The sequence below is a fragment of the Mchenga conophoros genome, linkage group LG2, assembly GCF_057382185.1.
Source record: "Mchenga conophoros isolate Kocher_MC1m ecotype Shallow Benthic linkage group LG2, M_conophoros_male_GT1.1, whole genome shotgun sequence".
Lineage (NCBI taxonomy): Eukaryota > Metazoa > Chordata > Actinopteri > Cichliformes > Cichlidae > Mchenga > Mchenga conophoros.
In genome coordinates, this window is record NC_140527.1 from 26,464,004 (window position 1) to 26,490,358 (window position 26,355).

Here is a 26,355-nt window from a genome sequence, read left to right on the forward strand (position 1 = left end):
AAAAAGAGTATTCACAAGTCTGCACAAAACTGGGTCTACAAATAGTTTATCAAATTCATTATAATGTTCCTCAACATGAAATTGCAAAGACCATGAATATGTCATTATCAACAGTACATGATATCATCGAAATTATATCCACAAGTATTTTAGGTTAGTATCTTGCCCAAGGATATTTGGCATGCAGACAAGGGGAAGCCAGGAATCAAACCACCAACCTTCCGACCTGCTCTGCCCCCTGAGCTACAGCCACCCCTGCGGTTTCCATTGTATTAATCCAGTGACTCATTCTCTGACCTCTACTTCCTATTTACTCCCAGTGTTTTGGTTTGCATGCATTTGCATCGCAATGCAAAAGATGCCTTGTAAATGCATGCCTTCTACAGTGCTGGTGGTAAACATCAGCCTATTGGCATGACAGTGGAAGCTCGACTTTGCAGCTCTGCAGAGCTGCTACCACAGTCACAGACTCCTTTTCTATAGTTTGACATGTATAAAATTTACCACTAGCAATATTTGTGATCAGTTTATCTACTAAAGAATGACAAAACTCTGACACTCTAGGTCAACAAAGCATTTGAGGCCACAGTGAAAACGCTATGGACAAACATCAAATTAACTAATTCTTTGTTTTTCTCTTTTTTACAGAGCACCTTCTCTCCCCACTGTGACCTGTAATCAATGGCAACCTCGGTCCAGACTCTTCCTTTGACTCGTGGCCCCAGCAAAAACTTCCGCGACCCCTGCCCAGCCCCGCCCCTGTCCCCGCGTTGCGGCATGGGAAGTGTAGGCAGTCTGGTGGAGAGGCCGGATGTTTCTCCGACTAAAGGCAACCGAGCAGTGCCCCAGGTGAGACCGAAACACAGCAACGGGCTCTTGAAGAAAGGCTTCACCCAGAGAGAGCTGCTCAACTACCTCAACATCAACAGGTGGGTTCTGATGAGGAAAAAGTTCCCTCGTAGGAATTCGAAACATCAGGTTTTTGAAGGTGAAAAAGTCTGCAAGGTGGTATAAAAATGATAGAACTTGACCTAAGCAGGCTTACTTTGCTTCCAAACAGAAAAGAGCCTAAAGCGAGCCCGAGCAACGACGGCAAGAAGGATATTATCCCGGGCCTCAGCGCTGTCAGTGCACGGGAGGAGGATAACGTTTATGCTAAGGTTTACCATAAGGATGGCACTGAGGTAGATCTTACAAAGAACTCACTGCCAAGCGCGGGCAAGTACGAAAAGGTGAATATGTTTCTTTAAAGTACTGCGAATAGATCCGTTCAGAAGTTTTATTTCTTGATGTATCAAAGAAACTCAAAGGAGGATATTCTCATTTTCAGCAAGTTTATTACATGGCTGCAAAATACAACTAAAACTTTAAATGTAAGAGTAAAAATGTTAACTTCATGACCAAGGAGACTCAGTAAATATAAGAAAAAACTCAATATTTTGAGTAATTTGAGTAAAACTACCTATAGCATTCTCTACAACAGTCAATACAACAGTCAATATGAGGCGTTCTGCACAGATCTGCACAAATGCAGATGAATGACTTCCCATTGTTTCCTTTTTAGAAATGATTTACAGTCAGTGAAATACTTCTAGGGCTGTGGTAAATTGATCCATATCACATTTATACATCACTGGCAGCATGCTGAAATACCCCCATGGCGTTGTCACCTAGCTGTAAACATCTTCCACCTCACTGGCACAGATTGACAACCTGCTCTGAATTTATTGCACCAATCAAATATCACCTTTATTTCCCTGCTTGAATTAATCAACGCTATTGATTTAAAAGAGACATCGTGATTCATGTTTCGTAGCCTTGCCACCTCTCGCTACTATCTTGCTTCCTCTCCTTTAGGCACGTTTGAGGTCTTCGGCCTTTAAGCCTGTGACCCCCAAGAATTTTAGCTCAATGCAAAACCTCTACCCGTCTTCCAAATCAGAGGACGTGGATCATGGCCTCTCTAACGGCTTGCACAGAGCGTACGCCCATGTTCCCAAAGCCGTCTCCACCTCGTCTTCTTCTTCCTCACCGTCACGTCACGGAGGACCGACGTCAGCCGGCAACAAGGTGAGCTAACGCTACAACCTTCATCCATCCTGTTATTATTATCTCGTTTACCTTTGTTAATCTTGGCGGAAAGCTGCGAGTTGCGAGCCGGGGGAGCGAGATCATAGGTGCACAACAATTAACTATGCGCGACTTATTATAAAATTCATTTCCATCCATTATTTATGGCTAAAATTAAACTTTTTTCAGCTCATTAATGCTACACTGATGAACAGCTGTATAATTATGACTGTGTAGGCCCTCTCCTCGGTGTGTGGGATGGGCCAGGAAGATGACAACTTGTCAGACTCGGGCCATAACTCCATGAGCAGCCTGCCGCCGTACCGACCTCCCTTCCGCCCACACCTGTCTCACATCAGGTCTGCTGCAGTATTAGTCTTAACTATACTTTGAGCTGAAAAGCAGTGTTGCTATATTTGATTTTTTTTTATGGTTAATGACTGTGTGGGTTGTGATAATAGAAGAGATTTTAATGGCCTTTGTGGATTCTTTTCTTCTTCTTTTTTTTTTTTTTATTTTTTTTTAAAATAGTGCATCTATGGGCCACATCAATACCATCGGCTCCCTGGACCGCACCTCTCTGGGAATGAAGGCTGTGGGGTCAGGGGGCGTGCCTATTGGGGAGATGGCATGTCGAAGCATGGCTACTCTGAGCCGTATTGCTCCATATAGCGCGGAGGCTCCACTTCCTTATGAATGGACGCTCTCCCTGTCTGTGGAGGAGGTGGTGAGTGCTGGGGGGGATGAGTGGTGGGTGTGATTTAAAGATTCCTAAATGCTTCATGCTGTTGTCTTTTCCAGGTGCGGGATCTGGAGGAGCGCCTGGTGGAGAAAGAGCATGAACTCAAGCAAATGAAGAGAAACCTGGATGAGAGCGAGGGCGCCATCGCACAGGTGACTCTAATCATCTTCTTCTTCAGAATCAGTCTACGCACCCGTCTTCATCACCCTTTAACATCTGACCTTTTCATCTCCTCCACCGCATTCAGGTGTTTGAAGGGAAGCAGCGTCTGTGGGAGAAGGAGGTGGAGGAGCTGAAGCGCCTGTATGCTGCTAAACTGCGTCAGGTTTCCCAGCATGCCCAGCGTTCCCAGCGCAGCCTGCAGTTGCAGCTGTTTAAGGTCCAGCAGGAGAAGAACCGGCTGCAAGAGGAGCTCGACGGTATGAGAAAGGAAATGTGCCGGGAGGCTGGAGCAGTGCCCAGGCAAACCAGTCCGACTCTGGAGGAGACACAATGGGAGGTGAGGCCGTGGAAGGCCAGGGCAGTCACAGCTCATGGCAGGGAGAAGCACATAAAAGTAACTACAGGGAAGAGACAAGATATCTGGATTCCTTGTTTGTCCTTTTTGAATCGTGGCGACCCCTAGCCTCCTTCATTTCCCTTTGACTCTCTCCCTCTCAGGTTTGCCAGAAGTCGGGGGAGATCTCCTTGTTGAAGCAGCAGCTGAGGGACTCCCAGGCAGAGGTAACTCAGAAGCTGAGTGAGATCTTCCAGGTGAAGACAGAGCTCAGGGAGACGCGAACAGAGCTGCGCAACAGGGAACGCCAGATAGATGCTTTAAAGCTTGTCCTGCAGGAAACACAGCGTCACAGACGACCTTCTCAGGCCGCACACGAAGACGAAAAAGAAGCTGAAGAGAATCCATCTGCTCGGGCGATAGGTAGAGTTACATCTCTCATGTCTTCATATATTTGGGTTAGTTGCACTTTTGGGCACAGCAGCTGTTTCACACCACAGTGTTTGTAGGCCACAGATGTGTTTTTAAAATTAAACTAAGCGAGTCGTCTCCGACAGATGATTGGCTTATTTTCAGTTCTGACATTTCAATGTGTCAACCCAAAAATCAGGTCGTTTGAGTAACTGGGGCAGGAATTTAAAATCAGACAGTGTTTTTCATCATAGCCCCCCCCCCCTCCCATCCCCTGACGGCTCTAGCTGAAGCCATGTGAACCACTTTCTCTGCAGGAGGGTGCGGGGGCCCCACAGAGGAGCGTCTGCGCGCAGAACTGCTGCTGGAGCGACGCCAGAGCGAGGCCCAGGCCATGGCTTTCGAGGAAGAGAGGCACACGTGGCAGATGGAAAAGGACAAGGTCATCCGCTACCAGAAGGAGCTGCAGGCCAGCTACTTAGACATGTACCACCGCAACGAAGCGCTCGAAAGGGAAGCGCAGCAGCTGAGGGCAAGCAGAGAGCAACAAGGTGGAGGAGCAGGCGGAGGAAGCAGAGATGGCACTTTGGAAAAAGAAGCGCCAGAGCTTAGGAAAGAGAGAGCAGGTGACAAACAAGAGGACACACCTTCCCCTGGTCTGCCGTGGATAGAGCGGATCGAATCATCGGAAATTTGACTGTGACCTACTTGTTTGCAATGGAAAGTGTGTCTATGGAAGACCATATCTGCCAGGACAAGGGAAAAAAAATCTAATGAATTGATGTTGCTGTAAAGAATTGTGAGATAACAAGCAAATATTTACTGATGATAATAATAATAATAATAATAATAAAAACTAAAAGACTTGTGTCAAAATAAAGGATAAATGATTAAAAATTTTGATTTAACAAGTCAAAACTGTAAAATTATTAGTCAGATTTTATACTTTGTGTGTAATCCAATTCTTGACTTGAACCGTAAGTCCAAAAACATGTGATACCAAACATTCAGTCCAAAAACAAGCATCATACGCTATCATACGCTACTCCAAGTGATGACCATAAAAAAGACAAAAATAGGTCAAACTTTAATGTGCTACATTTTTTTAATTATCACATCAAACTTTATATCTATTATCCCAAACTAAGTAAGTGAACCTGGACTTACTGAAGAGTATTTATTTTTAGCATAATTAGCTTTTCTTTGATTTTTTCTTCTTTTCATGGTACAGAAGGACTTCCACAGACTGCTCACCCTTCTTCCATCTCTTCCACTCCACCCTTGTTTAATTAAAACCCTTTTCCTGCTAAAGCTGGACCCCCAACCTCACACAGAGCCAAGTGATATTGAGGTTCCTCTATCCTTGTTGCGTTAACGCTGTAAAAAGAAAAAAATACAGCCAAGCACCTAAACGGTCCAACTTAAGACTTCTTGTTATTGATAAACCTGTAAATGAGAAAATTGACATGATGATTGTGACTGCTTTGTGTTGATTTGGGTTGAGCCTGACCGATTATACCAGGGGTCTCCAATCCAAGTCCACGAGGGCCCTGCAGGTTTTAGATGTGTCCTCGATCCATCACAGCTGATTACATGGATAAATTACCTCCTCAACATGTACCGAAGTTCTCCAGAGGTGTGGTAATGAACTAATCATGTGATTCAGGTGTGTTGACCCAGGGTGAGATCTAAAACCTGCAGGGACACTGGGCCTTGTGGACTGGGATTGGGGACCCTTGGATTATACAGTAGTTAACATCTCACAGCCTCTTCAGTGTTTGCAGACTATCTATAAATTCAGGGTTCACCTGGACCTTTGGAGCAAACAGCTTCTTCGGGTTAATTATGAAGAATGGTGCCAAGGCAGAGAAAACGGTGCATAGTAAACTGGAAATACTCACCTTACTTTCTTCAGTTTCCAGACAGATGAGGTTTATATATAAATATGTATTTTGTACATAACTGTAATTTTTATTTGCCATGGTACTTCAAGAGCACTGTCGTCTTAAATATGCATACTTTAACAAAATCAATCGGTAGATGCATTTATGATTGCCATGCTTATATGGTGCGATTTGTTGCACAAACCCAGCACATAACATCAAATGCATGCCCGTAGTGAAAATATGTCCTCTGGTATTGTTATTATTGATATTATAAACATTCAAAAACCAGCTCTCATTTGACCTTTTCCGCATACTGTGATTCACATCTATTTACTGGAAATAAAACTGTACAGTATAAAGATTTGTTTTCTGTTTGTGAATTATTCCTGAAGAAGAGCAAAATCAGCTCAGATCCCTTTTTGTAAATCTGGGCTGCAAAAAAGTGTTACAATAACCCTTTTCTATACAGCGTAGCCCAAACTGAACGGCTAGAAATCACTTGAGAAAACGTTAGAAGGGTGACTGATGGTATTTGCTCAAGGACTTGACCTGCCTGCTTTGAAGGGGCTTAAAATCCACAGAGAGTATACCAATAAAGCCCACTAATAGGAGCTTTATGACAGAGTTGTGCAGGCTTTTGGGACTAATATGGCTTTTAGGGGTTTATCCTTGGATCCTTATCTCACCCTCTCCCTGAGGCCCTCCCTGTTCTACCTCAGCCAGCCCTCACATACCATCGCCTGCAGTACAGACAGGAAAGAGGTGGAAGGTCAGCTCAGATGGAAACATAGGAGGATCCCTGATTGGTGGTGGTGGGGGGGGCCTCTGTAGAAACCAACAAATGCACAAGCCTGAACTGAATGCCAAGAAAATGTTGGCAGGAATGAAGGTTTAACACCTGACTGTTTTCCAGGTGAAAAAAAAATGTGCAATGGAAACACAAAAGTGAGAAAAAGGCAGAGCACATGTAAGTCCATAATGCAGGGTGATAATCTGAATAGATACGAGCTGCAGCTGACTCACAGGCCCTTACCTTGGCATTTAAAACATTATATAAACTAAGGCTTAATATAACCGTGCAGCTCCAGAGAGGCTGATTGATTTACTGAAGTGGGATGAGGAAAGATTCTTACCTCTCACATGCTGTCAGTCTGTGGGAGTACTGCAGCGCTGCAAGGCAGCACCACAGTTTATCTAATAAATTAATGTGCTGGTTAAATATTAGTGAATTATTTCAGAAGATAACATTTCTAGCTGTGAAACTGGAATACAAATCTGTTTTCTCAAACACATAAACGCTATTTAGATTGACACTAGTGCCACCAAGTGGTAGCTACACAAATCCCTCCCCGTGTGGTAGGAGCAGTCCATCACCAAGTCCCAGTACAAGCCTCCATAAACCAACTGGAGTATAAATTTTTATTTTAATTTCAGATGCAAGTATATGAAACATGTTAGAGGATAAATATTTACAATAAAAGTCGCATAACACAAAAGCAGGAAACACACACATTCAGCTAAAAAAAATTTAAAAAAAAAAAGTTAATACATGTAGTACGAAGCGCTAGGGGTCTATCTGCAGGGACAGTCAAAGAAGCAGAGAATGATTGTCAACCAAAGAGGAGGAAAGCGGAGAGGAAACTCCACACAAAGCCGAACTGATTCAAAATCAAACCTAAAGCTGAGTAATGCTGGTGCAGTGCTTGCTGAGAGAAAAAAAAAAAGCCTCGGTAATGTGCGAGGTGACATCACTAGAAACTTGCACTATTAACATCTAAACATGGTAAACACTGCCTTGGATGTTGTGAGACTGCAGAAATTGACTGTATATCCACACACACACACACGCACGCACGCACGCACGTTCCACAACCTTCAAAGCAATCTGCATCTATAGATGTATAATCTTTGTTCAAGACTCCTTTTATAAATGTACAACTTTAATACTAAATGCAAAGTGTGGTATGAACTGTTACAATGAGCCCTGAGGAAATGTAGGGGTTTTTTAAATGTCACTTATTCGGACTATCTCAAATAAAAGCCAACCCTACGCAGCAGAGGCGTTTTCTATATATTAAACAACAGCCACAGTGACCAGAGGGCTTCTGTATCCACAAAAAGTAAAGCTTAACCACAAGCCTACAGTCACTGCAAGCCAGACCATGCGGCTACCATCACACCAATTTACATCTCCAAATCACATGGCGTGCAAGCTCAGGACATACGACAAGGGGGCACAGTAAAGCGATGGCGCAGCCGTGATGTGAACTGTGGAGCCGTCAGATCTCGTAGTGTTAAATGTGCCTGTTGCTCTTCTGTTTACTATTTTACACAAGCCACTGCAGTGATTGTGATTAAAAAAACAAAACAAAAGAAAACAGGAACAAAACACATTTCACAGTAGTATATATAGATATATATATATATATTTTTTTTTTTTTGCTTTTTCAGTATTTGTTAAATACATACATAGAACAAGACAAATGGCTTCTATAATGAGGAAAGTTTTGCTGGTGTGGTCATACACAAAAGAAAAGCTGTTCCCACCGTCGATGGATAATCTGATCTGAACAGATGCATCAGCTGACAGTGAGTTTTAAGCTCCGTAAGGACTTTATTACACTATGGAGGACTAATGGATCACAATCAGAGTTCGGCTCGAGAGAGACCTTCAGTTTCCCCTCACCAGCAAATAATACACCTTCAATAGTTTGTAACTCAGCGTGTTGCTTTCATGTATAACGGAAGTTTATTACCAACCTGAAATCAGAAACTGCTTATCTACACCATGTACCCACACTCTACACCCATTCATTATCATTCTGCTTTTGTCCAACAAAATAAAAAGAAAAAAAAAAAAGCAGTCATCAAACTCAAATTAAGTTGATAAAGCCAAGAAAGCAAACACTAGCAAGTATTACATACTTGAAAAAGATAAGCATATAACTCTGCAGGTATTTGCAAATGACTTCCAATAGATGATCCTTTCTCATAGGTGCTGCTTCGTGAGGATGTTCCCATTACCGACTGACTCCTCACTCTACTACAGGTTTGTCAATGGACCATCCCTTTCTGGACTCCTTATATTATGCAAAGTTAGAGGGTCCGAGGTGGGTGACGGGATGCCCAAGGCAGTCCAGAGGAGCACTGGGGAAAAAAACCTTAATGCTTACCATAACAGGCCAGAAGGCCAGGGACAGAGGAAAAGGGTCAGAGCAAAAGGTCCTGAAGACGCAAACAGCTCCAGGCAACTTCATCCTTGATGAGAAGAGAGTAGCGTATCAAAAGTAGATCTGCTTGGCGTGTGACGGATTCTGCTCCATGGGGCAGTACGGGCATTTCAACCTGAGGAGGACAAGAGTCAAGGTGTTACCATCTTTGAATTCTTTTATCCTACATTTGTACCTTTCAGTGAACCACTTGCATTTTATTTTCTAACTGCAATTACAATTTTGTTCAGGAATAAATCTTTTGGGAAAGCAGTGACTGAAATTACAGTCAACATCAGACTCAGCATGTAACTTATAAGTCTTCATTTCTTTGCATCTGGGTGACTAGTAAAACTGAACATTTTGATCCTGGAAAATAGTAAAAGTGCTTTCAAACCAACACCAACTTCCAAAATAGATAAATTCCTTTTTTGCTGACTTACTTCCCAGCATTGGTTAGTTTGTTGAGAGCATCTCTGGAGATGACGTGTCCACAGATGAGCTTCATGGGAGGATTGCTCTCTGACGTTTGCTGTCGAAGAATTGGGCAGGCAAACACAGAGTGGTACCAGCACTTCTTCCCGAGGTCAATTTCAATCTGTCAGGTACAGACAGGACACGAGTGAGCTAACGGCTCAGAAATTATTCTGAGGAGGGATAACTGCATTTTAAAAACTCTAAAAGGACTTACAGGCAGCTCGTCTTTGTGTGTCCACACTCCACTGCACTGTCTCTGCTCTATCACCTGTTTGATGTTCATCAGCACAGGCAAGGCCATACATCCAGATGCAAAACTGCAGAGAAACAGATATGGCTTTGTTGATAAGACAGCATAAAGATGACAAATGTCTAATAATTACTAAAAACTGTTCCACTTCCAGTGTTAAACTTGATGACAGGTGATCTAGTTCACTGTTCATGTTTTTCCTAACCTAACACTTAGTGGCGATTCTACAGAGAGGCCCAGCAAAGCGCAGGCGTCCCGGGTGAAGATGTTGCAGATCTCAGCCCACTGATTTGTCTCCAGCAAGCTGCGGTACGGTGAGTTTTCAATGCCATGACGCAGGTACACCAAGCTGCCCATCAGAATCTGGATGTCTGCAAAAATGAATAAATAAAAGTGGTGAAAATACACACACACAAAAAGAAAAAGAAAATATCTAAATTCTTGTTACATGGAGATACTATAATGCTTACCTCTCTGGTGCTGTGAAGCAAAGGGCTGGAAGTGCCTGGCATACTGCAAGGCCTCCATTTGGTTGCTGATTCCTCCACTGAGCAAGCTGATGAAGTACAAGCGGTGCAACTTGAACTCTAAACTGCTGTTCAGGTCCAGAAGACGCTGCCGATTCGTCACAGCCCACCTGCAAAGACACGGAAGAAACACTCAGCTACTGAACGTAAACACTCCTCAACTAAAGATTTATCAGTTGTGTTAGAAGGAAGCAGATAATTAAAACAATAGATACAGAAAGACCACATACTCTAGTGCTGGCCTAAGGTCCTGCATCCTCAGAGCTTCAAGGATCCTGTTTAGCTCCAGGAAAGGCTGCTTCATGCTCATGTCTATAACTACACCAGACTCCTAGAAAATAAAACTACTTTTAAGAATTTCTAAGACTTATCTTCACAAAAACAGTTTAACACAACATTTCAGCCAAAACTATTTCTTCACTCATCAGCATTTCATAAAGAATCACATCAAAGCTATTCAGGCAAATATTTTGCAATAAATAGATAAATAAAAAATAAAGGTTGGAGGTTTCAGCTCTTTACCTGACAAAGGTCTTCTGCTACACTAAGCATCCCTTGTCTGTAAAGGTGTTCCACAATGGATTCACTCAGGTATTTCTGTCTCTCTGGGGAGTCCCACACGGTCTCTGCCACAACAGCACTGATCTCTGCATCGAAATTCTACAGAAAAGCATGCCAGAGGTGACGTACATGTTCTAAAACATTTTCAAGGAAAGTTGAAGAGAAACCTGTAGCCGTTCCTCACCCTGTCGATGGCTTTGCCAACTTTAGACACACTGCCGTGGATGTCCTTGTGTCGAGAGGCTAGCATCTGCACTGTTTCTTTGATATTTTTACAACACTGCGCCATAGTCTGTGATAGGACCGATAAATCTGCATCTTGTACTCCTGTTGGAGAAAAAAGGTAAAGGTTTAATGTGCCAAACCAGAGAAGATGAAGCACAGAGAGACCACGAACCTTCCATACAATTTCAATCATTGATACATGATCTTACCAAAAGCAACTAGCTGTCCTCGTATCTCACAGACGCTGCGCAGGAGTTCATCTAGCCTCTCCTCAGACTGGTGGCCGTACATTACAAAGCGATGGAGCACCTTCTCCAGCTCCCGCTCCACACATGCACACTGTTCCATGGTTCAGGCTGGAACCCGCACACACAATAACAATAACACCTAGAAAAACAGAAATATGTTATTAACTAAATGTTTTGATATTTATTTTAAAGGCTTTTGAAACTGTAGTGATGATACAGTAGCATGCAGTATTGAGCCACCAATCATTTGTTTACATTTTACACGAAATATTTGATATGCCTACTTATAATAAAACAGCCTGAACTCTCTTAAGCAGCTTTCTTGTAATTTATTCTGTGTGGTCTCCAGGAATAGTTCTCCAGGCTTCTTGAAGGAATATTTAAAGTTCTTCTTTGGATGTTGGTATTCTCTATCTAGGTGTGCTTTTACTGTACTGGCAGTGTGTTTGGGATCATTGTCATGGTGAAAAATTAAGTTCTTCCAATCGCATGTTATTTCACGGTGGTTCAAATTCCAGCAATTTTGACATGATCTCCAACACCACTGGGTGAAATGCAAACCCAGATAACCTCCACCATGTTTTACAGACAGTTGAAATTCTCACCCTACCTACTCTGTAAATACCAACCATGATTTGAACCAAAAAAAAAATCTAACTTTGATTCAACAACTTATGTGTTTCTGCAACAAGCTCCTACTAACAAAGTGCTTAAAGATGCAATCCTAAATTGGTTCATTGCCAAATTTTCACTCGTGTGGAGATACAACACTGAAAAAACCTTGTTGATACTGATTCTGTTGGTGCCTTTTTACACTCGAGTCATTCGTAGGTCACTGTTAGCTAACAACAACAACAACAAAAAGAAATGTAAAAATGAGTGTAAAAGATGCCCTTTAGAAAACTTGGAGAACTAGACTAATTGAAAAAAAAAAATGACATGATTCTAATGGAATGAGGGGTAGCTCTTGCACAGCACTGCATATCATCTGGAAGTTGCATCTTCAATGAGAGAAATGTTTTGTCACTCATCCACGTCTCTTCTTCAGTCTCTTAAGACTGACTACAGGGTTCCCCAGCCTTATAACAAAGCATTTGCATACTTACAAAACTGGCACAATTACCTGAGGTCAGTTTCATGTTCTTTAATGTGCAAATTGCCATGACCATCGATAAATAGTACCATTTACAGAAAATTGGAGAATGGCTGCATACTGGGAATCCCCAAGTTAAATTAATTTTAAGTTATTTAAAAGTTCTAAAGAATCTTTGGGATTCTCAGTGAACACAAATGTGCATTTCTATAAAGGCACGTTTTAACAAATAACATTTGTAATTAAATAAGCCGAACAAAGATTTTTTTTTTTTTAATCTGACATTTTAAGAGGTAAACACAAGATTTAGGATAAAACACTACAGGTTTTTAATGACAGAGATATTAACAACTTTTATTTCACACTGACAATACCATGACTATCTCACAGCTGCCTCTAAAACAAGTATGCCCGATCAGTAATAATGTCTTAAAATACCTCCAACAGCTGTTCGGTCCTACCCCGATTCAAAGTTTGGCCTACGTGATAACATTAGCAAGGCCTAACAACATCACAAACAAGCACACAATGTATGCTGCGGCCTGCTATTTACGTCTCATCTGTAACTGTAATTTAACAACCAAGTGATGATATTAAACATTACATGTCTGCATGCTGAAATTAAGAATTTTTAAATAGAAAAGCTTTACTTAATGGTAACGCTTTGCCGTAGCTCACCGCTAGTAAGCCGACAACAGAACATGTCCACCTACCGTAAAGGAGCTAGCTAATATTAAGGCTCAAACGGACTTCTCTTTTAACGTTTTAATGACAAGTTTCCTACGTTGTTATTTTTTACTCAAAATTACTCTTTTTAAGTACCATAAATTATTACGTAATTAATTATTATGTTAACTAAGAAAAAAAAAACACAAGCCGCTGCACAGCTAACATAAACAAACGGAATCGCAGTCGCTAGCTGGCTACAAAAGCTCGTCATTGCTAGCAGCTAGTTAACTAGTAGATGTTAGCGATCTGCTAACTGACAAGGCCCAAATAATTTCAGGAGAGAATGTCAACCCGCTTGTCTGCACTATTTTGCCTTATCCTAACAGTCAACACACACGTCGCGGTTCAACTGAATTTTGACAGATATTTTTTAAATAAAAAAAATGCACTCACCTGCCGTGCTAATTACTTAGCAAACATTAGCGTTAGCCACTTCTGTGTTATGACAACACTTCGGCAGCACCGTAATGCGGATCTTCCTGCGTCGCATCCTACGCTAACGTATCGTTTCAAAATAAAAGTCAGTGTCTCTGCGACAGACTAATTCAAGCACGACTTCAAGGGTACAAGACTTTAATACTTGTATGCTGTTCATAGGTTAAGTGGTTAGCACGGCATACTATATTATTATTTAGATCTATATTAACAAATCTAAATAGTTAACCCAATTTTAGTTTCTGAGTTTATTTGTAGAAAATTTATCATATCACCTTTTAAATATTATGTCTCAACCTTTAGTGTCATTTAGTTCTGGCGAAGCTTTAATAAATCAGTTATAATTAAAACAAATAATAATGAGAGAGAGGGCTGGAAGTGTGGCTACTGTTGCCCCTGCCTGTGCAAAGTTAATCACATCCTAAAAGAGCAACTAGGTCAGTTCAAAAAAGATAGATTTGAAATGTGATATATATGTTTATATTCTTTCTGTTTGTCATAAATACTGGCACTTAAATAGCCCATCATGAGACTAGAGCCTTGTTTAACATCATATCCCTCAGTTAGAACACCAGCAGCAAAAGTATCCTACCTGTAATGATTTTTTAAAGTAATTCGTGTTTATCTTCACACACAAGGGAGTGCTGTGAGCAGACAGCATTTGGCATTTGCTCTGCATGTGAACACTGAACATCAACCTCCGTACCAAGCTCTGTGCAAGGTTCTAGTTTTTTTTTATGCATGTACAGTTGAGGTCAGAAGTTTACATGCACTCAATTTGGGCATGAATATCATGGTAATTTTGGGCTTTTAATGATTTCTTTGAGTTATTCTTTTTTAGGGGTGGAATATTGTACAGAAAGCATCTTTAAATACTTAAAAAAAAACCACAAGATTTGGGTGCTTAAATTTTATATTTATTTTGAATTTTCGTGTAATGAGAGGGTACCCACCAAGAAAAAGGCCCTTCCTCCAAAAATGACACCTTCAAGCTTGACTGACGTTTGCTCTCATGGACAAGTCAAATCCTTCTGAAGGAAAGTTTTATGGTCAGGCGAGAAAGATAATGAGCTACTGGGCCACAGTGAGAAGGGGTATGTTTGGATGAGTTAAGGTGAGGCTTTCAATCTAAGAACACTGTACCAGCTGTCAAGCATGGTAGTGTTAGCATCATGCTCTGGGGCTATTTTGCTGCCACGGGCTGGTATATTACACAAAATGGTTAGATTAATGAAGGAGGAGGACTGCCTCTAAATTCTTTAACTCCACCTTAAATCAACAGCTGGATGGTTGAAACCTGAAAACAACTGGGTGTTGTAACAGGACAGTGATAACAAACACACATCAAATGGATAAACAGGCTGATTAGAGCTTCTGGAATGGCCTTCCCAAAGCCCTGATTGCAACCCTATTGACAGGTTGTGGAATAAGCTTGAAAGCAGAGTCTTTGCCAGTTAACTAACCGATTTAGATGAAGTATACCAAACATGCTGAGAAGAGTGGTCAAATATCCAGGCACAATTATGCCAAAAGCTTGTTGATAGCTACCAAAAGCATCTAATGGAGGTGCAACTTGATACTGGACAATTAACCAAATATTAGTGAATTGAGCATGTATGCTTTGACCCCATGCAAATGAGAGGAAATCCAAAATATATTCAAACTGGTGCACTAAATTCATGTTTTTTAAGCCATTAAAGATGCAATTTGTACAATCATTCCAACCTGGAAAAAGAACAGTTCAAAGAAATCTTTAAAAAACCCAAATTCCCACGACATCCATGCCCGTGATGAATGCCTGTAAACATCTGAGCACAACTGGAGCTTATTGTTCATGCCCAACTTATGAGGGCAAGGGTGGGTGAGGTCTTTGGACTTGAGCAGTGTGGCGTGACTAATCTATCAGTGATGTAGACCAAAGCTCCCCATTGCCGAGGTGCTCATCATTCTTTCCCTCTGAGTCCTCCTCCAGTCTGCTGCACTGCCATAACCGCAGAGGTTCAAATTTATCAGCCCTCCTTTACCCTTTATCTCACACCCAGTGCACCCTTACGCATTGATGCAAGTATGCATGCATTTCTGTCCAGCGGTTTATACTTTATGGGTCTGAACAGCCATATTTTACACATTTCCCTAGTGATATTCCCAGTTTTGTTTTGTTTGTTTTTTACAGCAACCCATTGCACATAAAATCACATGATATCTTCGCAATGACTGTTGGAAAAAAAGCATATATCTGTATTTATATTTTGTGATTAGAGCCACAGTAAACAGCTCCACAGAGGTCAGTGACTCCAAATTCCACAGTCAACCATAAAATTTAATTTAGCAATGTGTGTCGCTTAATACAATAGAATAGGCTTAGTGGAAATTACAATACCATACACAAAACCTGTCATTAACGTTCCACTGTACAAACATAATCACAGTCCTGTGTGCTCAAACATTTTCCACTTCCTACGGATGACTTAATGACTGAGATTGAATGATAATCTTATGAGGTATTAGGTATGGGACAGAGGGCTTATCCACACTCACTACCAACCAACATGTTTAGGCAACCTGAGACTCATTGGGCAATACAGTTGTAGCAACAGTAATAAGAACAGTAAAATGACATGACCCCTTTTTGTTTGGTAGGTTTGGCTTAACACTTTACATGCATTTAATTGATGGGCACTCATGAATGTTTAATTAAAGCTAAGGATGTTCATAGGCTACAAAGACCATGGCTCTTAATATTTAACAATATTATTAGGGGAAAACAGCAGGATGTAGAAAGTTTAAGACCTTTAATTGTTGCATGCCGCAAAAATGCAATTCAGCAGAGGTCTGCATGTGAGTTATTACCAAAACTGGATAATCTGTGCTAAACTTTGACCTTTTCCCCAGATACACACAGATAAGCAAAGGTGCAAGTTAAGTTGCATGTATTTAACACCTGGACAATGTGTGTGCTGTACTTCAAATTCCACTTTTCCCTTTTTTTTCTCCTCCAGCACACAGTGAAATGACTATGCCTATCTGGCCCCGATAGTATTGGTCTATATATAGAGGAGCCCTGTGACTGAGCTGGCTATAAGTGTCAGATTCCAGGCGCACTCATCCGTCCTGGCTGGATCAGCACCTGCTGCTAACTATACACCCACCCACCCCTGTGCCGCACCCCATCCCAGCTCACACAGGAAAGTCTGTGCCCAACCAAACCCCAGTCTGCAAAAGAAAAGAGATCCACATTAGATACAGTAAGCACTTTCCCTGTTGCCAGTGCAGAAGGGAGGAGCAGAAATACAGTCCAGGAGATGTAATATGTCTGAGTTAGATGCCCCTCTTTGCTTTTTCTATTCAAGTCTGATACATGGCAGTGCCTCTGACACTGTGCTGTCAGTGGGCCACCGGCAGACAGAGCTGGACGGATCTTCTCAGTCCTGGATTCAGCTTATGAAGAGAGGTTTTGTCAGCTTGGGGTGTTTTGTGGATTGAATGGGTAGTTTGTCCGATTTGGGACGGATACCACAAACAAAGAAGAATTCAATGTCCCTGGGAAGTCTTCATCAGTGGCTAAAGGTAGAGTATCAGCCTTTCTCTGTCTACTTGCACAAGGAGAGGGCTTTTTCTAAAGTTTGGATAAGGGATATGTGTTGGTGAAAGTTAATTTAAATATTGTTACTCTATGTATCTAGGATAATCTCTTTGTGAGATTCAAAATCTCTTCTTGTGAGATTTTGAGTCTGTAGCACAAAAAGATCTGGAGTCAAAATAAATGTTCATATAGCTTGCTGTATTGGTTTAATTACAAGTTACATAACAAAGGTATTGTAGATGGAGTTATTATTAGAACATTAGGGCACCGAAAGATAATTTCACTCTAGGGAAGTTAAGTAAAAGGAATCAATCCAATTCTAGGTTCTACATTTGTAATTTCTATACTTTTGCCTCTCACAGATATTTATCAGCTATTACTGGTGCTACAAATGAATGAGCTACACAATGTGCAGATGACTGTATCTTATTTCTAGTCCAGGAACGGAGCCCAGAACAGGCAAGAGGAGCAGACTGGACTGGCCACAGTGAGAATTTGGAGCTTGTGGACTAGCAATGGACAGCTGGACTCTCCAGGGGGACAGCTACTCCTTCCTGCGTAGTGCCCCCCGCACCTTTTCCCTTTGCCATCGTGACGGCACTCCCAACCACGTTGAAATATTCGACATTATCAACATCCCTTCTCAGCGCAGCGCCATCTCCGAGACCACTTGCCTGTGTGACATTTTCGGAGACGACTGTGAGTCGGCGTCTCTCTCAAGCAGCCCCGCTGTAGGGCCCTTTGTCCCTTCCCAGAGGGAGGTGGATGGGACGGCTGCTGCGTCACCTCTGTTGGACGAGCTGAACGATTCCTCTGGCTCTTACCACACAGCACAGGGCTCCAGTGAAGGCGAGGAAGGCTTTGAAGATTCGAGAGACAAGCTTTACAGTCCTCCACTGCAGAGGCTTCTGGAGGCCAAAGGGCTGAGCTCTAGTCATCCAGAAGTTTCTGAGGACAGCAGCGCAAATTCACAACCAAGAAGGCAATCACCAGCACCTCAGCTTAGCACAGCAAGCCCTTCTTTCCAAAATCCCAGCACTGGTGAGAGGACACCTTCTCCTGAACATAACAGCCCCTGTATCTTCAGTCCAGAGAGAAGACTATCATCTTTGTCCTCCTCCTCAGCTGAAAAAAGGCCTTCATCGTCCTCACCTGATCCAAAACAAACGCTTTCAGAACCTGAACCAATAAGAACAACTCCTTCATTCAAAGACAGCAACAGCAGCCCGTCACATCAGTCTCTAACTCCAAGTCCCTCTCTTGAACCCAGAAACTGTATCAGCCAGTCGTGCTGTGAATCGGTGAACCCTCATTTTTTACCTGAGTTTGGAGTAGCACAAGACACACCTGAGCCAAAAGCTGCTAACTTAAATCAAAACAGCAGTCCAGCTGAGCTCCCATCCAAAGACTTTTCTCAGGATTTTACAGAATCAGCCTTTGAATTAAGAACCTCTCATTTATCCCCTTCACCTTCACCCACAGATTTATTATCTAATTTAAGAGAAACACCGGACTCCCCTGAGCTTAGTCATAGGTCCTCCTCCTCTGACACTCAGGCTTCATCTCCTTTCCCTGACCTAAGAGGGAGGATCTCTTTACCTGATCTCTTCAGCAGAGGCTCTACGCCTGAGATAAAAGATTCTCCCCGCACATCAGGTCCCTCTACTGCAGAAAGAGAAACAGCAGCTACTCCTGAAAGCCAAAGGTTATCAGTGGAAGCAGGCAGTTCTGTTTCCACTCCTGGCCCACGATACACCCCTCCCTCACCTGTCATTTCAAAAGCATCATCCCCTGAACTTGTGGAGGGTTCGGTCTCACCTGATTTCAGAAACACAGCTCCCTCACCTGGCTTGCTCAGCGCTGCCTCTCTGACCAGACCTGGGTCAACAACTCCCTCTCCTGAACGCTCACCAGAAATAAGACAGGCGACTTCCCCTGTGGTAAGTTATAGTTTATCTCCCTCACCTGCTTTTAGAGACAGCTGCTCTCCCATCGAGCACAGATATACTTCTCCCTCACCTGAAATCAGGATTACAGCATCCTCTCCTGAGGTTGGCAGGAAAGAGCAACCTGTATCAGCTTCTCCTCTGCTGGAGCCTCTCTTCGACACATCCCCATCAAGAAGCCTCACTTCCTCCCCTCACATCACAGGAATTTCTTACTCTGTTGTTCAACCCGAGGACAGGAGCAGTCCCCCATTTCCTGAACTCTCTCATCTCCCCGTCCCAGAGCCAGATAATACACCCATCCCCTCTGAAGAAAGGAGCCTCACCACAAGCAGAGACGATATAGCAGAGTCCATTGGCTGCTTCACAAGCTCTGCCCCAGAGACTGAAAAAACTCTGCTACATCATCCCAAGCACCAAACACCTTCACCTCAGCCAAATCATCAAACTCCCTCACCTGAACCAAGATTTCAAAGTCCTTCACCTCAGCACAAAAGTAGAGATCCATCACCTGCTGCCTCTCCGCACAGGTGTCAGCTATCACCAGCAACCCTCTCTGCAGACTGCAACCCTCCCCTTGGATTAAATACCCTTTTGAGTGATAGGGACTCTTCTTCAGCAGTTATCGCAGAAACACAGTCTCCCACATATTTGAGAAAAGAGAGTGTGTCACCCTCATTTGAGACAGTAACAAGGGACAAATCTCCACCTTTGGTTGCTGAAATCAAAGGCAGTTCACCAGCTCCTCTGCCTTTACCTCCTTTACCTATTTTACCAGAGGGAAAGTTAGATTGCCCTCTAAAACTGCAAAGGGAAGAGAGAGAAGAAACACCAGAGGAAGTAAATATAAAGGATAAATCAGGCGCAGCTTCTTCCCCTCAGGAAAAAACAGATATTCATCCCCTCTTTTTTCAGAGAGAAGACACTGATAATAATCTCCCTTCTGAAATCAACTGTCCTTCTCCTAATCTTCTAGTTCCCAAGAAGAGAAGTCCAAACCTCTCACCTGTTCACGGGGTTAAATCAAATTCACCTGCGCAGCCTCTGTTTGCTGCTCATTCCCCAACTTCTGACAGTAGCAGCTCTTTAAAATCTACATCTGAGACCTCGGGAGGACAGCTGTTAACCAAAGTTAGGCCTGAAAACAGAGAGAGGTTCACAGAGGACATGTCCCATCATGCAAACAGAAGGCGGACCCCCTCTCCGCCACTCACCAGGTTTACACCTGTCCACATCATCGCTCCTGAGAAACCATACAGACAGTGGCAGAACAGAAGCCGCAGTCCCACTCATGTTGGCGCATCCTCACCTAGAGGCAATTTAAAGAAGGCGGTGACAAATAGGGAAAGCCCCGACAATAATAGCCAGGCCCACTGGGTCAGCCCAGGAAGGCAATTGGGAATGGAAAGGGGAATGCCACTGGAGCAGGAGAGGCAGAGAGGCAGAGAGAGGCAAAAGGATAGGGAGATGGAAAGAAATAGGAAGAGGGAGGAGCAGGTTCCTGAAACGGAAGAGGAGGGGTCGCAGGGGGACACCAGTTACAGAGGGGAACAGGTTGAGCTGTCATTCAGTGCCAGGAATAGAAAAGGACCTGCGAGTCGCGGTGCAGCTCCCACAAGCAGAGAGACCCGACAAGGGTTGCCAACAGCGCATTCCTATTCGGAGAGCTCGTCTGCCACAAGACAGCTACAGCAACAACAGAGTGTTCATAGACTCGCTTCACAACAAGCCACCAGGGGTTGTGCTGCCAGCAGACGACCTCAACCTCCTGCACCCCGAACAAAGAGCAGTGCTCCCGGACATGCGGCCTCATACAGGCCCGGCCGAAGTTCCAGCTCCAGCATGGGGAGTGAACTTGATGAGGCAGACGATGAGGTGAAGTGGTTTACAGATGTGGCTTTCCGCAGCCTGTCAAGCCCTGATATAGATTACCTTGACATGTACAACTCAAGCCACCACTCATCCGCAAACATCTCCCAGCCATCTACCCAGGAGAGCCCGGCAGGGATCGGCACTGCCTGGCAAGCCTATGCTGACTTCAGAGGTTCTGTGCCAAAGTTGGACCATGATGAACTCTCCTCCCAGCAACCATCTGCATACTTCTCAGATGGCTTAGATCCATCTAGGCGCTATGAACTGGGCAGCTTTGAATGCGTAGATGTGGCTGTGGAAAGGGAGGACTCCAGGAAGCTGAGGAGAGGAGTCCCAAAGAGACAGATCCAGCTGAAAAAGAGGAATGATGCTGATGGGAAGCAAGACGGAAGCAGTGGAAATAGCAGTCCTGGGCTAGCAAGCATGGTGGAAAGCTACTCCCAGGCAAGTCAATCGAGAGGGACGTTTGTGAGGCAACAGAGTACACCAGCAGCAATGCACGAGCACTACCCCTCTGACCACAGCCCTGAGCCCCATCTTCCCAATGTCAGAAAATCCCAACTCCAGAAATCTGCTTCTATGGATGAAACATGCACGAAAACTCAGATGGCTTCTTGCCTGATCAAGAATGTGTTGTCCAAAAAGATGCAAAGTGCTGATAAACAACCTGATGAACAAGCAGGCGAAGGATTGAGCCCCACATTTGAGAAGAGCAGTCCACCAGCTGAGAGTCAAGTGGCACCACTTAAAGAATCACCAAGACCAGACATACATGACCTAAGTTCCAGTTTTCAATCGGATTATAGCCTTTCATCGGAGAGTATTCCCATGAGAGGGGAACCAAGCGCCAAGGATGAAGCTAAACCACCCAGAAGCTTTGGTGTGAGACCTAGTAACAGGCCGAGCTCATCCAGCAGCTGCAGGAGTGTTACCTTTTCCCTTACTGACAGTGAAGAGGCCGATTCTCAAAGCAGGAATGCAGTGCTGTCGCGATCTGAAATGCGATCAGAACTGAAGGTGCCATTCGATAGTAAGCAGCGCAGAAGTGGAGAACAACAAGCAGACTACAGCAAAACATACAAAAGGGAGGGTGACGACTCAGCAAATGCCACAGAAACTCCTTCTGCCGATGCAGCCCACAGCGCACAGTTCAGACCAACAATGAGAGGGGGCGTGTGTGAAAGCCGGGAGGAACCGAAACAGTTGCAACAGGGTGACAACGGCGCCTTCATGTCTAAAACGCAAGAGATCAAACTGAAAGCTGTGGGGAAAAAGAAAGCCTCTTTAAATGTGTGTCTTACACCTGAAGCAGAAAGCAAATCTGAGAGTACTTCACCAGATATATTTTTTAGACAAAACATGGATGAGAAAACAGAAGAAGAAGACGGAGACGAGAACAATAAAGCAAAAGGCCCGCTTCACAAAGTTAGAGATGTGAGGCGGCTCGTGAAGAATACTTATAATCTGTCCTTTAAAGCATCTAGTGCTGAAGAAAGTGTAGAAACTGCTGATGAAAAACATAAAGAAGAGGCCATAGCAGCAGAGGAGATGGATTTAAGACAAGGGATAAGGAGGGAGGAGAGGAGGGAGGAAAGAGCAGAGGAGTTCATGGCGGAGAGGACGGAGGAAGAGAAGGAGGAGGCAAAAGACTCAAAAATGTTAACCCCATCTCCACCACCTCACAGCAAAGGAAAGCCTCTGTCTGGTCCACAGCCAATCCAAATAGAATACAAAGCTGTTTGCTTGAAAGAAGACAAGAATAAAACATCGCGTGTCAAAAAAGACTCAGAGAACCTAGGTGACAAATCCCAGGTTTTTTCAAAGCCCATCACCGATGTGAGCAGAGAATTGCAGTCTTTGAATGCACCAAACAACACAGCGTCAGATACTGAAATATCCAGACCATGTGAGCCTGGTGTAAACATTACAGCAGAACCACGAGAGACGCTGCCAGAAATCCACAAAGTTCCAGACAGTGAGGATAAACCTGCTGCTGTAAGAACAGACAGGAAGCATCACATGCTTGGAAACCTCCCTAAAATGCCCAGTAAGGAAAGAGAGGTGTCCACTGCTGTAGTGTTAATCAGGGAAGGACCGAGCAAGACCAGGACATCTGCATCTCCCGCCCAGGAGATGGAGATCCAAACCCCAATCCTAGCAAGGCCTGCTTCAATTTCACCTAAGCCCACTACCCCTGGTAGTGCCCCTGCTACTAGTGGCCACTCTGTGTCCATGTTATTAAAGGAGAAAGGCTACCAAGCTGACATTGGAGCAGTTGTGGGTGACAGCCAGAATGTATCTGGAGTTAAAGGAGTTCCCCGCAAGCATGTGAACTCTCTGGAGATCCCCCTTCAGACCGTTGCTCCTTCTGACGGAGGTTGGAATGAGTCTCATAGAGAGAGGACATTCTCCTCCTCATCTACCACTTCCGTCCCCTCAGCAGTGTCTGACAGCACAGATGCAACCACAAAAACCAGGGAAGACGAGGGAGGTAGCATAAATCCTGCAGAAAAAGACACTGCAAAACTAAGGAGTTTTTCTCAGGAACAAGACCCACTCCCTACCAAGCAGAGGGACGTGTCAGATTTTGAAGCTGTGAAGAGATTAGATCCCACTTTCCCCCCGCGGTCACCTGCAATAAGGAGATTCAAACCACAGCCGATTCAGGTGAAATCAATGTCTAAAGAACCACAGAAAAAAGACATTCCCACAAGCTCTACTGGAAGCTCTGCTGGAAACTCTAGTGGAAACAGCAGGCCTCAAATCATTGAAGTTAAATCCATAGCTAAAAATTCCCAAAAGCCAGTCGTGCCTCCGAAGCCGAACTGCAAATTTAAACCTGCAGATTTTGGTGTGACATCAAATGAAGCACATAGATCGTCGGCAGCAACATCGACTGCAAAGTCACAAAGTGACGAGAGGACTCAGACGATTGTAGTGAGCTCGCCAACAATCTACAGGAAGATTTCCACTGACTCCACAGCAACATCTAATTATTCAAGAAAACTAGCCGTGTCAGCGGTGTCCAGCCTCAAACCTCCGCCCAGCAAAACAACTTCAACTGCCAGCTCCAGTCTCTCAAACCAGTCAGCAGAACCTCCAGACTCAGAGGCTACTTGTGACAGAGGGCAGATGCAGCAACCAGCTGCCTCTCCTCAGACTGCCAGATGTGCACAAAAAGCTTTAACCTCAGTTCCAACATCAGCCACCAGCTCAAGTGTAACCTCAGCTGCAGGTTCGGTTTCTGACCCGATTGCAAGCCAAACTACCGCACCCGCCTCAGCAGGAGTCAGCAAGCCAAGCCAGCCAAGCCAGCCGGCTGTTATGGATCGCGACAGCCAGCTGCAGTATCCCAGGGCAGCAAACCTTCATCAACAACAAACTGTGCCACTGACTTCAAACAATACAACACAGCCCACTGCTGTTTCCACAACACAACTGCCAAGATATACGCACCAGCCATGCCACAGATCTCTCTCCAGTGAGCGCTCACAGAGGACCGACGACCTGCATTTTTATGCCTCTGATGACCCTCCAAGCTATGATGAACGAGAGAGCTTCAGTCCACTGACGCTCCCGGATTTGACACCCTTGAGATCAAATCGCTTTCAACCCTCCTCCCGTCCTCCTGCCTGCCCCTGCACAGCTGGTTGCCCCACTCACATTGGTCTCCACCCTCCTCACCATCACCGAAGTCCCCATAACCTCACCCCACCGGCCCCCACGCATTCTCCGGGCCAGGCTCTACCATACGCAGTGGCACAGCCTCCTCTTCGGCCCCACCAGTGCAGACCCGATGCTCAGCCAATGAGCTACCAGCCAGGCTCTCCCAAATCAAACCCTTTTGGTCCAAGCCAGCAGCCAACAATATACCAGCCTCTCCACCAGCCTGCTCCCTGCGCTCCTCACCCCTCACTCATGCAGGCCTGCTCTGTGGACCGCTCGTTGCCCCCACCCCAGCACATTGACCCTCGACGGCCTCCTGTGCACAGATCCCCCCACCAGCAGCCACCGGGGCTGATAACTGGGGCTCCTTACAGCGATCCCAGCCACAACCACTCCCCTGGCCTTCCCTCTATGGATCCTCAGTTTCTATGTGGCACTCAAAGCATGGCAGGGCCTTCCTATGGCTCTGAATACGGGGGTGACAGCTCCAGTTTGTACTCAGAAAGCAGCTATGGGCAGACGCCTCGCAGAGTGCTCCTGGATCCTGAAACAGGGAAGTACTTTTATATTGAGGTGCCTGTTCAGCCTCTGAGGAAGATGCTGTTTGACCCAGAGACTGGCCAATATGTGGAAGTGCTCATCCCACAGCAAACAATATCACATTCAGGCCTGTATCCGCCCTCCGCAGCCCCCTACCCACCCCTCCCTAACCCCAGCATGTACGCCCCTGCTCCACAGTACATGCCCTATGCAGCTCCTGCTCCCCCAGCCCAGCCCCAGCCACCCCGGTACCCCGAAGCATCAGCTGCAGCAACAATGCACCCAAGCGGCTCCGGGGTCGGCTACAGAAATCCCTCTGGTCAGGGTTCAAAGCCCGAGCCTCAGAATCATCCCTCAGTGGACCACAGCTACCTGGAGAGCATGTATTATGTCCCTACAGGGATGAATACAAGCCCCAATCCCACCCCACCAGACTATTACCACAAACATCCCCCCAACTTACCCCCAACAGGGGGGAAAAGGTCCTGAAATAGAGGGTAGAGGCCGACTTCCTGGAGCCTGTTAGGTTTAAAATACACAATGTATAAATGGAGTGTCCAATGTTAGCCTGTAATGTTTTCACATTGCAACTGAAGACAGCAAGTCTTTGGTTGTTTTATTTTTTATTTGCTACTATGTGCTATGCCAAATAGATGACTCTTGGGTATTCAAAATGCAAACAAGAAGGCCTTGTGTTTGAGGCGCTCTTTAAAAGTACTAACAAAAATGTGTATGTAGGATAATCAGGTCGTACTCTAAAGTCACTAGTAATGAGCAGACACTTTAAATCCATAAGTTTATCGATAAATTGAGGTGTGTATTTTCTCTACAAATATCTCGAAAAACAAAACAAACTTGGAAATAGTGTTTTAAAAGAACCTCATATTTATTTTATGATTGTGTTTCTCTTAATTTGATTAAGTTGGTGCACGCGATGGCTGTAAAACAACACATCAATGCCAATAAAATGTCTCATACAAAATTTTCTTTTCTTTCTTTCTTTGTATTTTTTGTTCTGATGCAATACTTTAGCCTTTATCTTGAAGCTGTTTTAAAATACTGGAAATCTTTGGTCATGCAACCTTTAATTTCGCGCATCGTAGCAATCTGATTCACAGGTTATTTCCTGATATCAGTAGCTTCGTTTTAAAGTGCTTTGTTTTAGGATGAAACATTAAAAAATATAGACTTATTTAAAATATATTTTGATAGTTCATAGTCTAAAAAACAATTAAAGAGATCCAAAAAACACAGAAACTTTGGACACCACTTAAGCTCATAAGATACAACAGATTATATAAACCTTTATATATGATAGTGATCCATTAATGTGTTCATTTGGATTAAGAAGGTCTTATAGTGTGTAAATTTTTTAAACAAATTATTAAC

The 26,355-nt window shown here is 44.0% G+C and overlaps 3 protein-coding genes across 7 annotated transcripts in view; 2 read left to right on the plus strand and 1 right to left on the minus strand.

Moving 5' to 3' along the window:
- n4bp3 (NEDD4 binding protein 3) overlaps positions 1-5,964 on the plus strand; it is a 35,319-nt gene extending 29,355 nt beyond the window's left edge. For all 5 annotated transcript variants that reach the window (XM_085290591.1, XM_085290620.1, XM_085290605.1 and 2 more), the window contains exons 2-10: positions 649-929; positions 1,061-1,232; positions 1,858-2,070; positions 2,308-2,429; positions 2,602-2,797; positions 2,872-2,964; positions 3,060-3,311; positions 3,473-3,731; positions 4,037-5,964. In XM_085290591.1, the coding sequence (XP_085146717.1) occupies positions 682-929; positions 1,061-1,232; positions 1,858-2,070; positions 2,308-2,429; positions 2,602-2,797; positions 2,872-2,964; positions 3,060-3,311; positions 3,473-3,731; positions 4,037-4,416 (1,935 nt within the window). In that variant the 5' untranslated portion in view covers positions 649-681 and the 3' untranslated portion in view covers positions 4,417-5,964. The remainder of the gene's footprint in view (positions 1-648; positions 930-1,060; positions 1,233-1,857; positions 2,071-2,307; positions 2,430-2,601; positions 2,798-2,871; positions 2,965-3,059; positions 3,312-3,472; positions 3,732-4,036) is intronic.
- A 1,046-nt stretch (positions 5,965-7,010) lies between these two features.
- On the minus strand, positions 7,011-13,450 carry rmnd5b (required for meiotic nuclear division 5 homolog B). The gene is made up of 10 exons (XM_085290630.1): positions 13,318-13,450; positions 11,064-11,241; positions 10,814-10,956; positions 10,591-10,728; positions 10,299-10,399; positions 10,012-10,178; positions 9,747-9,912; positions 9,506-9,608; positions 9,258-9,412; positions 7,011-8,950 (listed from the first exon to the last, which is right to left on the minus strand). Exons 2-10 carry the CDS (start codon positions 11,200-11,202, stop codon positions 8,887-8,889), a joined length of 1,176 nt encoding a protein of 391 aa, XP_085146756.1. The 5' UTR covers positions 11,203-11,241; positions 13,318-13,450; the 3' UTR covers positions 7,011-8,886.
- A 3,059-nt stretch (positions 13,451-16,509) lies between these two features.
- LOC146582070 (uncharacterized) lies at positions 16,510-25,953 on the plus strand. The gene is made up of 2 exons (XM_085290639.1): positions 16,510-16,926; positions 17,379-25,953. Exon 2 carries the CDS (start codon positions 17,458-17,460, stop codon positions 25,453-25,455), a length of 7,998 nt encoding a protein of 2,665 aa, XP_085146765.1. The 5' UTR covers positions 16,510-16,926; positions 17,379-17,457; the 3' UTR covers positions 25,456-25,953.
- The last annotated feature ends 402 nt before the right edge of the window (positions 25,954-26,355 follow it).